Source organism: Tenrec ecaudatus, chromosome 8, assembly GCF_050624435.1.
Source record: "Tenrec ecaudatus isolate mTenEca1 chromosome 8, mTenEca1.hap1, whole genome shotgun sequence".
NCBI classification, from domain to species: Eukaryota; Metazoa; Chordata; class Mammalia; order Afrosoricida; family Tenrecidae; genus Tenrec; species Tenrec ecaudatus.
In genome coordinates, this window is record NC_134537.1 from 141,665,740 (window position 1) to 141,684,939 (window position 19,200).

The 19,200-nt window shown below is 38.4% G+C and overlaps 1 protein-coding gene across 1 annotated transcript in view; it reads left to right on the forward strand.

Moving 5' to 3' along the window:
* The window catches only part of EXOC6B (exocyst complex component 6B), a 567,559-nt gene that overhangs the window by 405,400 nt on the left and 142,959 nt on the right, over window positions 1-19,200 (forward strand). Inside the window, exon 20 of the mRNA XM_075556958.1 lies at window positions 18,970-19,043. Within this exon, the coding sequence (XP_075413073.1) occupies window positions 18,970-19,043 (74 nt within the window). The remainder of the gene's footprint in view (window positions 1-18,969; window positions 19,044-19,200) is intronic.

The window sequence follows — 19,200 nt, forward strand, 5'->3', positions numbered from 1 at the left end:
TATATCCATATGAATTTTATTTGGTCTTTTTAAAAAATCTTTTGCTTTTCTTCTTATTCACATGTTATCATCTATCATCTTCAATGCAGTGGACATATTTATACTTTATATTTATACTTTTCTGCTTGTTCTGCATTCTATATATTTTTCAGGTCAGTTTCTGTTACTGATTTTTTTTCCTGATTATGGATCCTATTGCTTGCTTTTTTGTATTCCTGATGATTTTTTACTGGATGCCTATGATTGTAAATGTTATCCTGCTGGGTGTTGTATTTTGGTGCATTCCTTTAAATCAGAGGTTCTCAGCCTTCCTAATGCTGTGACCCTTTTAGACAGTGCGTCATGTTGTGGTGACACCCCAACCATAAAGTTATTTTCGTTGCTACTTCATAACTCTCATTTTGCTACTGTTATGAATCAGGCGACCCTGTGAAAAGGGTTGTGAACCGCTGCTTTAAATGGTGTCTATGATATGCAGAAGCTACTTTGAATGGATTGGATCCTTTGAAACTGTCTCTTAATCTTATGGTGGACCCAAAACAATCTTTAGAATTCCACCCTCATTCCTAAAGTAGGACCCTTCAGAGGGTTCTGTCTACTGACTTATCATTTGGATACCTCTCTAGTCTTGCTGGTGTGAGCTCAAAATATGTACAGACTTACATAAGTTCCACAGTTATTTCTGGTGGTTATTTCCCTGGCCCCAGATTAATGTTCAATCAGGTGTCCAACAGGACCCCTCTCTAATTTTCCTGTGTGCTCACTTGTGGCTTTCTTCTCTCTGGCCTTCAGTAGTGCCAAGACTCAACTCTGCTAAGAGGTTCCCTTGGCCTCCAGTCTCTGCCTTTTAAACTCAGGAAGACCACCATGTTGTTTGCGCCCCTATCCCACTTGGAACATGTCCCTAGGAAGATTCCCCTGGTTGGTTAGGCTACTTTTAATAGTAATAGTACTACTCTTTTACTTCAACTTGACCAACAGCACAATCAAGGCAATGGCTTTCCAAAGTCTTTTAAAACAAAAATTTTTAGAAGTAATACATGCTTATTGTGAAATATTTGGGAGAGAAATGAAAAATGTAAGATATAAAAAATCAAAATAAGAATTATGTATTATATATATTGACAACTATCCCTCTCTCCCTTCCAGTATCTTCATAAATGTCTTAAGCTAATTTTAAAAACAGCAACATATGAATAAGACACCATTGTATGCTTACAAAAATGCCTTATGAAGGGTGAGCTTGGTTGGCAGGAAAAAAGAACAAAACTTAATACTTGTGTGATATTTGCATAAAAATAAAATAATCTTGCCTTTCAGAAATAAACATAGCTTCAGGGATTATATATGACATATTATATCCAGAAGTAATACACTGCATTTTTTGTCTTGACTATCCAGGATTTTTTTTTTTCACATTTTGCTGTCTGAACCATTATTGATCAAGAGAAGGACATTTTAATGGTTACTAGATCAGTCAAGGTGAGTCTCGGAGCAGTGTATGAAATCATGCTTTCCTCAGTCTTGAGAAAAAATAGGCTCTCATTCTGTCATAATGGTAAAGAAGGAAAGAGCTTTGGAGTAAGCAAGCAACAACACCCTTAAAATGTATAATGAATACTTAGGAATGACTACATGATTATTTTACTTTTTATAATTGTTGTTTTTGACTACCTTATGATCTGATTCAGAAGTACATTTTGGGTTAAAAACAAAAAAGCTGCTTCTCTTTGATGGGATTGGTATTCTCAAGAGGCAAACCAACTCTCAGTTAAGACTCAGTGGCAGAGAAATATTAATGACAAGATTGACTTAATATTTTGCTTACTGTGTAAAAAAATGAGGGAGATTCCTGAGAACTAGTATCTTATGTGAAAAGCCATTCATATTTGCAATAGCCTTTCAGATTTAATACCAGTTTGAGGACTGACTGACATTTGTTTTTTGTTTGTTTGGTTTTCTTTTTGACATTTGCATTACATCATATTGCCACTCAAGTTATAATTGTTCCCATGCATCACAGAGCCAATAAGGTTCGTTGACTTAGAATTCTAACGTTTCATCTCTGATTGGCAGCACTTGTCTAACTGTCAAGGAAATTTCCACGGACACTTATTTTACTTTAAAAGCAAGAGCTCTTTTCCTTATCTTTCCTGTACATCCCCTCATCTTTGTTCTTTGCGTGCTCAGTGGTCTATAAAAAAATCTTAAAGAAATGATACATAAAACTCAAGTAACTATACAGAGGCGTATAAAAGCAGCCCCAAATGACAAGATAATTAACACTTACATCTTTCTACCCAGTTTTGTGTGCATGAGGCATTTTCCCTTTGTCTAGGAGTCCTTGGAAGAACTGTGTAGGTCCTGAAAGAAATAAAACTCTGGACAAGATAGAATGTACATGTACTTTGAGTATTTAGTTTTGAGATCTGGGCTACCCCATTAGACCCAAATGTATAGTGGAGTTATATGCATTACCATGAGGCTGAGATAGTCAGCTAATACAGTGTTGAGTACATGGAATGTAGAATTAGTATAATGGGAAGAAGATCAGGATTAAACGAGATATTGTATGAAAGGGTTTATTTAATGGTATAGCAGGTACTAAAGGAACCCTGAAGGTTGATAGATCAAACCCACCAGCCATTCCGTAAGGGAAAGATGTCTGCTTGTATAAAGATCACAGCCTTGGAAATAATATGGCGTCTCTTCCACCCTGTCAGGTCACTGTGAGTGAAGTCAACTCATTAGCAGTGGGCTTGGGCTAATACTAGCATGCAATAAATAGTTACAGCTCCTGCTGTTATCCTCATCATCATCTAGTATAGTGGTTCTCTTTATTTTTTATTTTTAACTTTTTAATTTAATTTTTTATTTTTAGCTTGTTTATTTCTGGTGGTTGCTTCTCAGACTTCTGGCCTTGTCCAGAAAGATATGTTCCAGATCTCTGACTGTTTTCCAATTCCCAGGTGATGCTTTTACAAGAAAGCAGTCAGTTGGCCTGTGTACCAAAGATAATGGCTCCTGCTTAGAGCACCTTTATCTTATAGGAGTGTTGATGTTAGATAATTCTTACTGACAGCCTACCAAATCAAGTGTCTTTAAAGTGGAGGTTTTTAGAAATTTAGGAGTTGTGAAGAAACTATCCCTTTTCCCTTGAGTATTGGCAGTGACATTTGGATTTTTCTGCATTCTATGGATTTCATCTTAAATCTTGATATATTTCTATCCTATGCTTGGTTGTGGATATTGGAGGTCTAGATCCTGGCAGAGAAACCAGATTACATTAAAGCTTTCTCTTTGTAGATTTATAGTCTAACTATAGGATCCCTGATGGCTTAGCGGTTAAGCGGGGGCCGCGATCCATATGGCCGGCAGTTTGAAACCAACAGTAGATCCACAAAAGACTGGGCTCTCTATTCCCTTCAGTGGCTCTCAACCTTCCTCCTGCTGCGACCCTTTCAGACAGTTCCTCATGTGGTGGTGACCCCCAAACCACAACATTGTTTTCATTGCTACTTTATAACTGTGATTTTGCTACTGTTATGAATCAGGCAACCCCGTGAAAGGGTTGTTGGCCACACACAGGTTGAGAACCCTGCCTTAAACAGTAGTAGTCTTGGAAACCCACAGGGGCGGGGAGTGATGGTCACTTTGTGTCCACATTGATTCTATGAGAGTCAGTGCTCAGAATCCACAAGGGAAAATCTCTCCTGTTCTGTGGGGTCACTAGAAACAGGAAGGAACTCAATAGCAGTTACATATTGGGCAGTTAACCAAAAGGAGTTTGAAACCACCATGGGAGAAAGCCAAGTCTTTCTACTCCCATAAAGAGTCGCAGTCTCAGAAGCCCTGTAAATCTTTACAGGAGTAGAAAGCCTCAACATTAAATGGCACCATTTCATACTAAGGGATTCAGATGAAACATTTAAATTTACTCCCTTTACAATAAAGTGGTTTCCCCCCTACTCTGTCTACAGAATATGCTTTTTAAAGCATATTAGGCATTTGGTATCTCCTCCTCAAGTTCTAAAAAAAGACCATCTTAATTAAGAATATAAGGTTTAGATAGAGATAAAAGGGGAAGGTTTGAGCCCAGTAAAAATCTAAACCTCACCCCCCTAGGCTATATGAAACCTACAGATAGGCAGTGCTTGAAGACCTAGCATTTCCTAGACATAGACAGCTGGGGAGCATTTTGTGTGCTTTATTCAGATTCCTTAGCTGCGACCCTCAGCCTTAGCCTTTTAAATGACTATTTTTAAGCAAGCCTTCTCTTTATACCCTCTTCCATCTGACAAACATTTAGGACAGAAAAATTGATTATAGGCTCCAAAATAAACTTGTTTCCTATAGTTCCCAGGACTCTCCTCATGTGAATATCAAAGGATGATTGGTTGCTTTTGTTCAAATATTCTGAAGACAACAACTTGTTCAATGAGACAAACTTCATGGCCATTGGGAATTTTGTCTGTGGGTTGACCAACTAGTTAATAACATCTGAAAACTACATTTTGTGTTTTTTCTTTGCGATAATGTTTTATTCTCTGATGGAAATATTTAGAGTTTGGGGTAGTCAGTCTTTGGTAAAGCATGCACCTCTTATTCATTTATTACCTAGTTTTTCCATTTCTCAGTTCTCATTTTGATGTAATTTTTGTTGTGAAATTTATAAACTTGTGAGAGGGAATTATTAACCTGGCAATAGTGCATGCCTACGGTTATTAGCAGAATGTCGTGTTTTCTCTCCAGGACCTGGTACACTAGAAACTATACTAGAAACCGTATGTAAAATTACTGTAGTGGGAACTTGTAGGATGCAAATAAAGGTTAACATCTGTTAGGTAAGCACACAACTTTCATTCAATCTTTGTTAAAATATCTTTGAAATTTTATGGATTGTATGCCATTGCCTCTTCTTCTATCATCTTCCAGGCTCTCACTGGATCTTTTAAAAAGTATTTCTGAGCTTGGATTCTTATTTTAAATGGTTTGGGAAGAGCGAAAACAGCAAACGTCTTCCTTCCATCAAAAACAGGCAGTACGACAGCCTTGCTTTCGCTGCTGTTTTCTTCCCACGCCTACAGCATCTGTCAGTCCGTGGGGGATATGTTTTATGATGTGCCTGTTTTTAGCTTTGAAAACTCAAATAGAAGGCCTCCCTGCCATTAAAATTGGCAATGCCAATTCTCTTTGACTACACATGTTAGAGAAGCTGTCTCCCTTTTCTGAGCCAAGGGTCAGTGAGTAGTACCCACTCAGCAGTTATTTTGGTTGGTGGGTTGAAGTTCTTTGAATTCCAGGAGATAAGGCAGCCATTGTCTCTCCGAGGCCATTGCCAGACACCTGGATATTTGATAGTAGGTGCTGCCAACCTGAACAGAGGGGGCAGGCAATCTCCTTCTCCTCCCCATGGCCTGAGATGCCGTCCTTGTCAAGAAAATGAAGATGGATAATGGTTCTCTAACCTTGTTATACATCACTGTCAGGCCCTCCTATGGTTTCCAGAGGTTGGCCAACACAGACAGAGTCCTGCTCTGGTAGCAGAGAGTACTTTGGGTTCTTTATGGGGGATATTGGTGATGAGAGAGTGCAATGGATCTGCAACATATAGTCTCTTCATTTCCAGTTAAGCTTCTTGTTCCACAGCAAGCTCTTCCAATCCACGGAAATTGTGTCTGGCTTTTGGTAAATGTGGGAGCAGTTCTTTGATTTTTCTTTTTGGTTTTAGGTCATGACTTTTTTCCCCTTAAGTTAGGAAATTTGGACTGACACAACCGAAAAGGTCAATAAATAAAGCATAGTATTTAGAAGGATAGGATCTGCTTTAAAACACACACACACACACACACACACACACACACACACACATTCATTAATCTCCATTTCTCTGCAAACAATTAAGCACATTTTCAAGGAGATGGGGACCAAAAGAAACAGTAGCTCATCATAACCATTGCAAACCAGAGAGCTCACCATTAACCCCAGAGCAATACACTGTCCCATCACCTCAGAAAATGACTGAATTGCTTCAGCACTGCTGCCTTCCTTTCCCACATGCACACCCAAGTCCACATGTCTATAGTAAGCTAGAACCTCTCAAGAATATTGGATGCATTCACTGTTTTCGCTTGTCTCCAAGCAGTTCCCCTGGGACATTTTATGCATTTTGTATTTTCTTTGGCTCTCACTTCATGTCTTTAGGGTTGATGCCAATAAACTATTTATTTTAATTGGGCCATTTTATAGGGTGTAAACCAGGAAATCATTCTAAATACCGTGTTTATTTGAAAATTATTTTAATTGTTGAAAGTTGACAGATTTTCACTCTGCAAGAGCCTCTCATAACATGCTGATCTATCGGTTGCCTTTGGGGGAAATAGCACCTCACACACCTCAAACTTAGTGATGAAAATCCAAATTTTATGACATTTACAAGAAAAAATTCTATGCCGTATCATCATTAGCTGTTCTAGCATCTAAGCACCCAACAGATTCTGATTTGGGCTCTGCTGTCTTACTGATACAATCTATTTAGTCTGCTTTATTGTCAGTTTTTAAAAATTAAAACTACTCTATTACTCTGTTCCTTTATTTAATCTCACTGTGGTGTGTTTATATCAGTATGTGTGTGCATATGTCCGTGTGTATGTAAAGAGTTGGCAGGGGAGAGAGAGAGAAACACGTCCACCATAGTATTCCCAATTTCTTACTTCTACCAGAAGTTACAAAATGTGAAGGCTGTATGATTGCCAGCACCTGCATTTAGAAAAGGTAATGTGTTGTTTAAAGACTAGCGAGTCAATGATTTATGTTTAAATTCAATTTGAAACTGCAAGTAATCAAGACACGTTCCAAAAGGCCAAAGTAAGACTTTGACTATAGCTCTCCTGAATTTAGAGACCATCTCAAAAGTAAATGCCACACACTGAACACTAGTAACTAAAAATTAGGAATTATGAGGGAGAGTTCAAAATCATCATACATGAAGAACGTGAAAGATCCTTAAAAAGACAGGTAAGAAAGAAAATGCCAAATTAGATTTCAGAAGAGACTCTGCAACGTGGTCTTTAAGTGCAGGGTAACTAAAATGAATGGAAAAATCATGAAGTCAAAGATGAACAGGAGATTTAAAAGGGCGGCGTGAGAAGACAAAATAAAGTATGATGCACAGTTCAAAGCCTTAGGGGTTAGAAAACTAATACTACCAAATAACAAAATTGGCCTTCCCAGTTCTTGAATTGCAAGGATTCTTTAGGTAAAAAGAAAATCCCTGGTGCTGCAGATGCTAGTGTATTCACACACACATGCATGCACACGCACGCCATGGGAGAGAGACCTGGCAATCTCCTCCAACCAAAATTACAACAAAGAAAGCCATGAAGTCAGCATGGGGTTACAATAGCATTTAACAACATCACTGGTGAACAAAACCAAACCAAAACGGAATGAGATAGGACATATCAAAAGAAGATAGAAGGATGGATTCACAGAATCACTGTACAAAAAGGATGGTTGAAATGCAACCATTTCAGGAGGCAGAATTTGATTTAGAACTGCTGGTCCTCACCTGTGTAATCCAACAATTGTAAATAATAAAATCTAAATCTGAGGGAAGGAACAGTATCCGAGCTTAAATTCTAACCACCCAGTTTGCAGAAGGCTATGGATGACAGTGGAGGCCCCCAAACCATTTGTACCCCAAATGCATGAAGTGTCCCGTGATCCCCCTCTGACCGGAGGCCAGGGACCCGAATAGCTTTGCTATCAGACGGGCAACATTGTAAAGTCAATGACGGCAGATGAAGCTAGGTGGCAATGAACACCAGATCATTTGATCTCCCCATTGGGCCATTTTAAAGTTGACTCCGTTTTCTTTTTGATTGAAGTTTTTCAACATTTTGTTTTGTTGTTGTTGTTTGTGTTTAGTATCATTTTCTGTGTATGAAATCCAGGATAGATAAATCTCTAGAGATATCACTTGGATTAATAATTACCCAGTGGCATGACATGGGAGCTAGCAATGAGTAGGAGAAGAAAATGTTCTGAAATTGATTATGGTGACGACTGTGCAACTCTTAAGATAAGTGAACAATTAAGTTGTATGTTATGAGAATTTTAAAAAAATCATTTTATTGGGGGCTCGTACAATTTTTTTATCACAATCCATACATACTTCCATTGTGTCAAGAACATATGTACATTTGTTGCCATCATCATTCTCAAAACATTTGCCTTTCACTTGAGTCCTTAATATTGGCTCCTCATTTCCCCTCCCTCCTCATTCCCCCCTCTCTCCTGAACCCTTAATAATTCATAAATTATTATTTTGTCATATGTTACACTGTTCGATGTCTCCCCCTGCCCTCTTCTCCGCCGTCCATCCCCCCCCCCTCCACCCCACATTCCCTCCACCCTCCAGGCATCGCCACTCTCACCTCTGGTCCCGGAGGGGTCGTCTTTCGTGTCTGCTAGAGGGAAGGTGTGTTCTTTTGGTGCTTCATTGCACCCTGGCTGAGCCATCACTCCTTTGGTTAGAAGCTCAAGGCCTAACTCATGGTGCTACAGGACTCCTTGACTCATGACGATGAAGCATAGACAAAACTCTCATTCATGACATAATATACCAAATACACAAACCCACCGCCACCAAGTCAACATGGACACACAGTAACCCATCCAGACTGTAAATCTTTATAGGATCGTATAGCCCCGTCTTTCTCTCTCAGTGGAGCTGGTAGGTTTGAACACCCAGCATTGTGGGTAGCAGCCTAATGCTTACTCAGCAGTGCCACCCGAGCTCCTATGCAAAGTATTGTATAGCTCTCATTATCTAAGAGAGTAACATGTTTTTCAATAATTCATATTCTAAAATAAATTTCTCATATTGGGAGCCTAACATGCAACTAGACTAAAATAATATGTACTTTAAAGTATAAAATACATACTACAATTCAAAGACATAGTATAAAAAGAATGCAAATGATCGTAAAAAATTGGGTACATGTTAAAATGAGCTTATTGTAGCTATATCGAATTAAACAAAAATCTTGTTATTTAATTTTATATTCATTTCACTTGTTTTACTTTTCTGGTTTTTTTTCTTTTTAAAATAATTTTATTGCCTCCAATACAGCTCTTATCACAATTCATACATCCATCCATTGTGTCAAACACATTTGTGCATTTGTTGCCATCATCATTTTCAAAACATTTCTTTCTACTTGAGCCCTTGGTATCAGCTCATTCCCCCTCTCCCCTCCCTCCCGCATGAACCGATGATAATTTATAAATTATTATTATTTTTAAAACAATTTTATTGGCATATAGTTTGCATATCATACAATTCAATAGTTCAGCCATATTAAACAGAGTTGTACAATCATTACCACAATCAATTTTCTTCTCAAGATGGCTTCGACAGCAGATTTACCAAATGCAATAATATATTATTTAATTTATTACTGTTGTTTTCTTTTTTTTTAAATCTTTTTATTGGGCTCATAAGGCTTGACAAGGAATTTTAAACTTGCATTCCTTAAAATTGCAGGAACACTACTTTTCTAGAGAATTGATTTTCACTGTTTTGCCAAATGTCCTAAAGAATCCTTTCTCAGTATAAAATTTTAGATAGCCACAGTTTTGTCTCTATCAGAATATAGACAAACACATGGATAAATTAAGCCATTGATATCACAGTAACAATATCAAGGATATCAAGGTACTAGTTGGAACACAGTCTTTCTCAGGACTCAGGAAGCCCATCCTTTTTATGGCGGATCATCAGCTTTCCTGCCGATCAATGATACTTAGAAGGACTGCTGGTTGCTAATTGGGAGAGGTGTCTTTCCACCATCGTTTTGAGAGGTCTGTTATGAAAGTGGCCCTTATGCAAAATGAAGCATTTGTGACGTAGGAAGAAAAATCAGAACTTTACATAGATCTACACATTTTGAGATGTTTTATTGCTTCTGCTAAGTAAAGGATATGTTTATAAAGAAACACGTAAAGTGAATATTAGTTTAGCTATTCTTGGGTAGGAATGCATATTGAAATACTAGGAAAGCAGACACGGGAGACAGATGAGAGTGACTACGTCACTGGCTTAGCCATTGTCCTTGAGTTTTTTTCGTTTTTCAAAACTTCTCAGTAGTTGTAAATTATTCTTCAAACTTTAGGATTCTAGGATTAGAGGTTAAAGTTCTAGGACATCTTTGGTATCCCTGGTTATTGCTTGCCTCTAGAACAGTGGTTCTCAAACTTCCTAATGCTGTGACCCTTTCATACAGTTCCTCATGTTGTGGTGACCCCCCCCACCATAAAATTACTTTTGTTTCTACTTCATAACTGTAATTTGGCTACTGTTATGAATCAGGTGACCCCTGTTTATGGGTCATTTGGCCCCCAAAGGGGTCACGAGCCAAAGATTGAGAACCTCTGCTCTAGAACATTAAGGGAAAGAGCCCCTCGATGTGTGGCAGGGCACTGTTCTACACTTGTTATGACTCGTCTTCCTTAAACATCTCTCTACACAAAATTACACAGTATGAAAGTCATTCTGTTGAGTAAATGCAGCTAACAAACTCATTCATTATTTAAAATATGATTTACTTCTAAAGAACAGCACTCGATTTCTACAAGGCACTCAGCAGTCCCAGATTCCATGAAATGGTAAGAATTTATGACATCTGCTTCCTTGAAGTCTTGAATGGGATATTTTACTGGGCTATTTTGTTAGATTTAATTCACTAATTTCCTTTTGACAACTTGCTGATTTTCCTTGTATGTTGGGTCAAGAGATGTGACACAGCTTCCTCAACTTCCTATATTATTTCTCTCACGATGGCCTCTCTTCCAGATGAATGTGTGTTGCACTAGCCTCAGTCGCTGAAAGTGAGCCGGGGCCCATGCTCCAGTGCAGCCAGTGGAGATGGGTAGGCTCTGTCACTTAGCAGCATGATGGAAGTTTCTGCGTGCTTGAGGTCATTTGCTTCCTTGTCAGGGATTAATTCCCTATTAATTAAACAGCCGTGGCTGCCCATCTTTGTTCTCAGCTATCTGTCACAACAAAAAGACCTTAGAGAATTAAGCTGTAAAAACAATTTATAAATCCTTTTAAAGTAGCAATTTGACATTTCTACCAGACTTTATTATAATTTTAATCAGATTTCCTACTTTAAAAAAAAACAACAAATGACTTTGAAAATAAGTTAGAATTTGACTTTATTTTCTTCCACTCTTTTTCAGGTGGGAGATGTTGTGAGTCATTACATATTTTAAATATGAAAAAGCAAAGAATTATTCACCTCACATAGCTATACTGTAAATAATTAAGGGTTGTCATAGTTTATGATCACATAACCATACAAGCACACTTACAAAAGTATAGTCAGATGCATCTTCAAGAAGTGCCCTCCCAGCCCCACCCCCTCTTTTCTGTCTCTTGACGTATTTCTCCTTAGTTGTTCTTCCTTATGTTCTGGCAGACCTTCTTCTGACCAACAAGGCCCGGGGTGCATTCCCCATGGAGTCCCTCCACTCCTCTCTGGAATTAGCTTAGCGGAGCCACTGTGAAGTGATGCAAGAAGGTTTTAGCTTCCCCAGAGCCACGCTTCGTAGTGTAGCTCACCCCTCCTCTGTTGCTCCAGGGAGCCAGATACCAGGAAACCATTATGTCAATACAGCAACAGCAGCTCTGATTTTTCAGTCCCACAAAAACCACATGCGACCTGACATGATCTTAAGATATAAACAAGTGCCTAACATACTTTAGGCTCTGAGTTTTCTTATCCGAATTTTTGGCAACAAAACAAACCTCTAATCCGTGCAGGGAGGGCAGGTGATACCATCTTGTCCGAAGTCTGCACTAGATGTCTCTGAGAGGAATAGTGTAGGGATGCTAGCTGAGGATGCATCGCTTGTTAAATTGCTTTAGTTTTTTTTATCTTGATAAAGCATATTTTCTGAACAAAGCATATTTTTACAATTGCTGGACCACAATCCAACAGTTGCTGTTTTACCTATTTGTCAGACATTGCACTTATTTTGCTTTTATAAAACATACTTTACCTCTTGTTTGTTTTCTTTTGGAAATGGTTCTTAATCTATACATAAGGTGCAGCAATTCAGAAGAATTTACTTTATATTCATTCTGTTTCTCAAGGGCTGTTTTTGATAAACTTTCATATGTCTTATCCCTTGCATTCCTTTTGACTTCTTAAAGGCCCTGGAGTGCTGACACTACCATTTCATTCCAATTTACTCTTCTATGCTCTTTATAAATATTTTTCTTCAGTCAAATGTGAATGTAATGAATAGTTTTTAATTTTTATTTTATAATCTTTTCTCTTTCTCCTCTAAGTGAAAGAAATAGTTCAAGAGTAACCTTCAAGACGTCTAAAGAGCATTCTCAAATGAATGAAGTTTCTTTTTTCCCCTTTGGTAACTTCATTTTATTATACTTTAAGTATGATTTACTTTAAGTAAGTATCGGTCCTTTCTGCTTTCTGCTGGCCACCACTGGCTCCTGTCAGACCTCTTTCTATCATCATTGTCTTAGCTCTGGACCTGCATGACTGCTCTTGGAGTAAACTCAGCCTGTGGGAACCTTGGGTCCAAGTACACCATCCCAGACTCTTCTTTGAGGTTCTTTTCTGAAAAACTCTGTACAGATGACTGTTCTTCTCTGTTGTCTTCTTTTCAGGTGAAGGTATGGCTTGCCCAAAAATCTTACCAGTCTGCTTGGTTGATTGCAAGAAACTCCATCCTATTGAGTGACTCTAGACCACAGACCAATCTCTGCAAATTGAAAAGACCAATCACAGAGCAGACTGTAGGTCCATTAATCAATTGGCAGGATTACAAACCCTAGACCAGAAGGGTCATATATAAGAGAATTCCATATACTGTAGCATAAAACCAATTTGCATGTGCCTCTTTGTATATTGCAGACTGGGGGCCTCTTGCCCACTTCCCAAGTGTAGTTTTCCTTTACTCTTGTCAATCAACATCTAAAAATTTGCTCGTGAAGATGAATTCTAGTAGCAGATCATGTCAAATCCTGAGCAAGTTATATACATGGTAACCAGATAACGTACTATCAAATCATTAAATAGTTTTGTTTGTGTTCATTCTTTTATTTATTTTCCTCTGATTATAATTGTGAAACATACTCATTTTAAAAATTACAAAATTAAAAAGGGTAGGAAAAAAACCTCATGCAGAATCTTAACCCTGAGGTAGCTTCAGTTAACACTAACAGAAGTTACTGTGGTCATGTTGTCTATGTTTATTGTGTTTTACATAGTTGAAGTCAGACTACATACAACATTTCATCTTACATTTCTAACCATTTTCATATATTTGGAAAAACCAAGTCTTAAAAGAGCAATCATGCTTTTATTGTTGTTGTTTTAAATCATTTTATTGGGAGCTCGTGTCAAGTACATTTGTACATTTATTGTCATCATCATTTTCAAAACATTTTCTTTCTACTTGAACCCTTGGTATCAGCTCCTCATTTTTTCCCTTCCTCCCGCCTTCTCCCACCCTCCCTCCCTCATGAACCCTTGATAATTTGTAAATTATTATTATGATTTCATGTCTTACAATGTCTCCCTTCACCCATTTTTCTGTCCTCCGTCCTCTTGAGAAGAGGTTATATGTAGATCATTATGATCGGTTCCCTCTTCCTCGCCCTACGTTCTCCTTCCCCTCCTGGTATTGCTTCTCTCAATATCGGTCCTGAGGGGTTTATCTGTCCTGGATTCCCTGTGTTTCCAGCTCTTATCTGTATGAGCAATCGTGGTTTTTTTCCCCCCACCCTTCCCCACAATCATGTTTTTAAGGATATACTGAGTCACAAAAGCTACAGAAGATCTGCCTATGACTTCATTGACTTTTAAAAAATAATGCCAGTAAATGTCACTGTGCTGGTAACATTCATTGTATTTAACATCACTCAATACTTCTTTTGAATGACACATTCAAATATTTGTGCTACAAATAAGTTTGAAGGGCCAAATTCACTAACTCAGCATTGGAGGGTAGCTGACTCTCTTCTAAGATTCTGATCTGAATATGGAAGTCTTTCTTAACTTTTGTTGATTAATTGTTGGGTCACAAACCCTCTGAGAATTCTGTGAAAGCTATGGACCTTGTTCTCAGAGAAATGCATTTTCTGAAAAAATACTAAAAACAAAACCAAAAAGCCCTACTGTTATTGAGTCAATTCCAACTCGTGGTGACCCTGTACAGGGTTTCCAGTGCTACATGTCTTGCAGGGGCAGACATCCTTGTGTTTCTCCTGTGACTCAGCTAGTGGTTTTGAACCACTGACCTTGTAGTAGCAGGTGAGAGACAGTGGCACCAAGGCTCCTTAAATATGATTATAATGAAAACCAATTATGATATGCCAAGTATCAGCCAACTGCTTGCAATGTGCTATTTTACTACCTACTCAAAGCAAGACTATTAGGAATATTTGTTGTTTTTAGGTGCCCCCAAGTTGGTTCTGATTCATAGCAGTTCTGTGTACAAAAGAACAAAATACTCAGTCCTGCATCATCCTCATGATTCTTGCTGTTTGAGTCCATTTTTGTAGCCACTGTGTCTATCAACCCTATTGAGGGTCTCTCTATTTTTTGCTGACCCTCTATCAAGCATGAAGTCTGTGTCAGACAGGGTTCTCTAAAGAAACAAAACCAGAACACTTATCATTTTTAATAGATAGATAGATAAACAGCTAAGTAGTCCACAGAGCAGTACAGAGGGCTCAGTTCAACTCATGAGGGCTGTTGGGTGCAAGTCAAGAAAGCAAACAGCTGAGTCTTCTATAGAGCAATATAGGCAGTCTGCCACAGGCAGCAAACAGCAGGACAGGTCACCAACAGTCAGCCAGATGACAGGGTCCAACAGTCCCCAGCTCAGGTGATGTATACACCAGCAGTGTGGCAAGGCAGGTCTCGAAGGAACCTCAAACACGGTCCACGGGTTGGGTGTCCCACAGGTAGTTGAGGCAGAGAACTAGCTAAGGCAGCCACATACTAGTTCGATCATCAGAGAGCAAGGGACAGAAAGGTGAGGCTTGCCAAGCCATTTATCTCTTTGCCCTTCAATTAAACTGCAACCTTACTAATCTCATGTGTGTCTATTGATCAGGTTAGCACAATAAACCTACTTGTCACAAAGTCCTCCAAGGACCAGTCCCTCCTAATAGAACAAGTTCAAAGCACAAGTTTTCCCATCCTTGCTTCTAAGGAGCATTCTGGCTTCTTCCAAGACAGATTTGTTTGTTCTTATAGCAGTCCATGGTATATTCAATTATTGTCTCCAACTTCAGTTCTTCTTTGGTCTTATTCGTTATCCAACTTTCACATGCAGATGAGGTGGTTGAAAGTAGCTTGCCTTGGGTCAGGTGCACCTGTCTTTAAAGAGACATGTTTGCTTTTTGACACTTTCAATAGGCCCTTTGCAGCAGATTGACCCAGTGCAATGATTTCTTGGCTGCTGCCTCCATGGGTGTTGCTTGTGGATCCCTTAAAATTAAATCCATGGCATGTACTCACCCCCAGCCTGTCCTGGGGCTTTGGGGCTCAGCTCAAGGGGAGGCTCTCTGGGACATGGGGGTACAGTGAATGGTATGACCCTTTGCTGGGCATGCCTACACGGTAGGGTATGCTGGGCCCCTCTAGAGTTTCCCATATGGGCTCCAATAAATTTCTTCCCTTTTGCTTAAAAAAAAAAATTAAGTCCATGACAACACCATTCTTTCCTCCCTTTATCAGGATGGTGATTATTGGTTCAGTTGTGAGGATTTTTGTTTTCTTTACATTGAGGTGTGATCTGTGTGGAAGGCTGTTTTCTGGACTTCTGCTTGAAGCATAATGAAAATACTTCCTCACTTCCGGCAAGCAAGGTGTGTCATCTGCCTCAGTAATGCTCTTTCTCCAATCTTGATAACACATTCTCCATATAGTCCAGCTTCTCAGATTATTTACTCAGAATTCAGATTGAATAAGTATGATGAACGGATACAACCTTGACGCACACCATTCCTGATTTTGTATAAGGTGGTATTCCCCTGTTCTGTTTGACTTATTGCCTGGTTTTATCCTCATTTGTGAGAAAAGATGATGCGACCCAGGGAAGGAGATTCAGTACTTGTCCAGACACATAGATTTAGGAAGTAGAGAGCTGGGGCTCAAACTCTGATTTTCATGATCCCAAAAGTCGCTATCTCAGTCATTGTTTACCATTTTAGGGAACCCGTGAGTTCCCTAAAGCCTTCTTATTGACACTCAGGTTAAGAACCCTTTAAGTAAGTGAATCTTGCTGCTTGTGTAAGACTTTTCATTAAAACAAATATATGTTGAACATCCACTATTTTAAATATTTGTTAGATTCTATGCTATGCTCCTTATCCCGAAGGAGTTTACCATCTACATGGGGAGACAATAATTATATCAATAAAGCAATGAGAAGACATACAAATGTGAAGTTGAATATATAGTAATTAGACATTCCCATGAACAATGCATGAAAATGTATTTCTTTACTCTGTTGTACCATTCATTGATTCCCTGATTTATATGAGGGAAAATCAATTCAAAGGTCACCATATCCTTTGTGAACCTGGTAGATTCAATGTGTCATAAAAATGAGATCTGTAAAGTGAGACTCAGAAAACTAAATATGCATCCCATTCCGATTCTTGAGTGGTTTTGTCAGCATCAGCTATTAACCCCAGGGATCGTGCCCAATAATGACATTCAAGAATGTGTAGCCAGCTCCCAAGCATTCAAAACTGTGTGCATCCCAGGGTCATTCTCTTGAGGTGGACACGCAGAGGATGCAGAACACTTTGAAAGCTGCTGCACTTTTACTGAAACAGAGTTCTACCACAAAGAGGATGTAATAAGAAAATACACACGGACAAATGTATATCATCATTGATATTGTCAAATGATATTGTATGATCTGAGTTATGCAGGACCAATAGCAATAAGATACCAATTTTGGATGAGCCCATCTGACACGGGAAGCTTATTTAAATTAATCAGCTGTCTGACAGTCCAGGTTGTCTAAAAAGAGTAACTGTCACTATTATTCAGAGAAATAGTTTTGTCAGAAACTCTTATATATTTGGTTGTCACGGAAAATGTTTATTGTAAGACTAAGAATAGATTATATCAAGCTTTTTATTAAATAATCTTCATAAAATACTTGTACAATTTTGATTGTATTATCTTAAAACTTTAATCACCTGGGCTTTAGAATTAATTTTAAATGGCATTTGCATTTTCTTAAAGCAAATACAAACTTTATTGCTATTACTCATGTACCTATATGTGCATATAAATTACATAAGTACACACATAATTTATATGTAATTTATATATAAACATATTCCATTTATTATAGACATTTTCTCTTTTTTTGTCTGCTGACACCTTAGACATTTTATTAGAAATTTCTAAAATTATATTTTGTACACAGGATTCATGTTTGCCATATTTTACTATTTGAAAAATTCATTATATGATTTTCTCATAATACCTATCATCTAAATTTTAGTGTTATTGTAAAAAGCGTTCCAAGGACTTTTTGAAAATCATTTATCTCTAAGAAGCTCATGATGGAAAATATTTTTTAGCAGCAGATATCCCTGTCATCCTTAATAATTGTTCACAGGTCATCATTGGGAACTAATCAACTAGTTGGTGTGGGAAGTAATTTTTCAGCTACATATGCATGTATAGTGATGGATTTTATTTAATTTCATACAAATAATGTGATACTAACCCTTAAATTAAATCTTGGAAAAAATATAGTTGAAAGGAAAGCTTTTCGTTTTTTTATTTGCTTTGCACAGAGAGACACTTGAGTTGTTCTTCAAGTAAATGGCAGACTGATGCTAAGTGTCCATAAGTTTGTTTTCACAGAGAGAACTGAAAACATGGTAACTGTCTCACATGAATTTGCTTATGAATACGTGTGTGTGTGTGTGTGTGTGTATAGCTAACTTATGCAGGACCTTTTGATTTCATAATAAGCAGGATTCAGGGGCAATAAAACTTGACATTCTTAACTGTTACTAGTATTTGTCCCTGTAGCCCTATGCTGCTGTCTTTCTGCTAATGATGCTGAAGCCAGAGTCATAAACGGAGCATGTACCCAGGGCGCTACTGTAAATCCCAAGTAATGAAGTAACGTGCATGTGGTTTCCTTGAGGTAGAGGGAAATGAAGAAAGAATTTTTGAGAGTGGAATAGAAGTAGAAGTCAAGGACAAAGAATACGTCAGAAGGTCAAGGATGTGCAAATGATCTTAAGTTTTTGCAGTGAGGTTTATTCAGATCGATCTTTTCATATCTGCAAATAGTCCTTTTCTCAAAAGCTGGGCAGCCTCTACTGTGGAGGTGTGTGTTGTGAGTGTATGTTGACAACAATGCACTCATGAGATAATACAAATAATCAGTGAGGGAATAATTAATGATGTTTCAGGGAATATTTTTTGACAAATGCTTGGGGAACGAGGTGACAGGCGTGAAATTAGAAAATTCCTTCAGCGATCTAAAATATAAATAGCTTTCGGAACTGAAAAGAGTTTCACAGCTGAAGATTTTATTGTGTTGAGAGGAAAAACTTTTTTCTCTCTCCCCCTCCCTCCTCTTTTGCAAGTTGTTTGTCCATTCACAAAACAAATACTCTGAAGCCCAGCGCGGCTCATGGGAATAAATTTCAGGTCGAATTAGTACAGTTTCCTTGCTGTCAGGACGCTGGAATTAATGGTGTTTTGATGACACGAATTTTGAAGGGCAAACAAAGAAGCTGAAGGGAGAGAGACACGACTCCTTAGAAGCCTGGTCCTCCTCTCCCCCAGCCTCTCTTGTCTTCCCTGTCATCCGTCTGCCAATCTCCCTGTCCATGGTTAGTTAAAGGCGCTTTTTATCCTCTTTTCTTTCCCACAGAGTTTGCCAGATCCGGCCCGGTGCCTGGGTTCCAGGAGGACACGCTGCAGTTGGCCTTCATCGACTTGAGACAAGTAAGTCTTTGTGTTTTTGTTTTTTGTTTTTCTTTTAAGATGTGTGACTGAAGACCATCAGGTCTTAAGGAAAGGGGAGGGAAGGGGGGATGGCGTTGGCGATTCACACTGGAGACCTAAGGGGTTTTCCCTGTGTTTGAGGCCACCTCTTTTATTT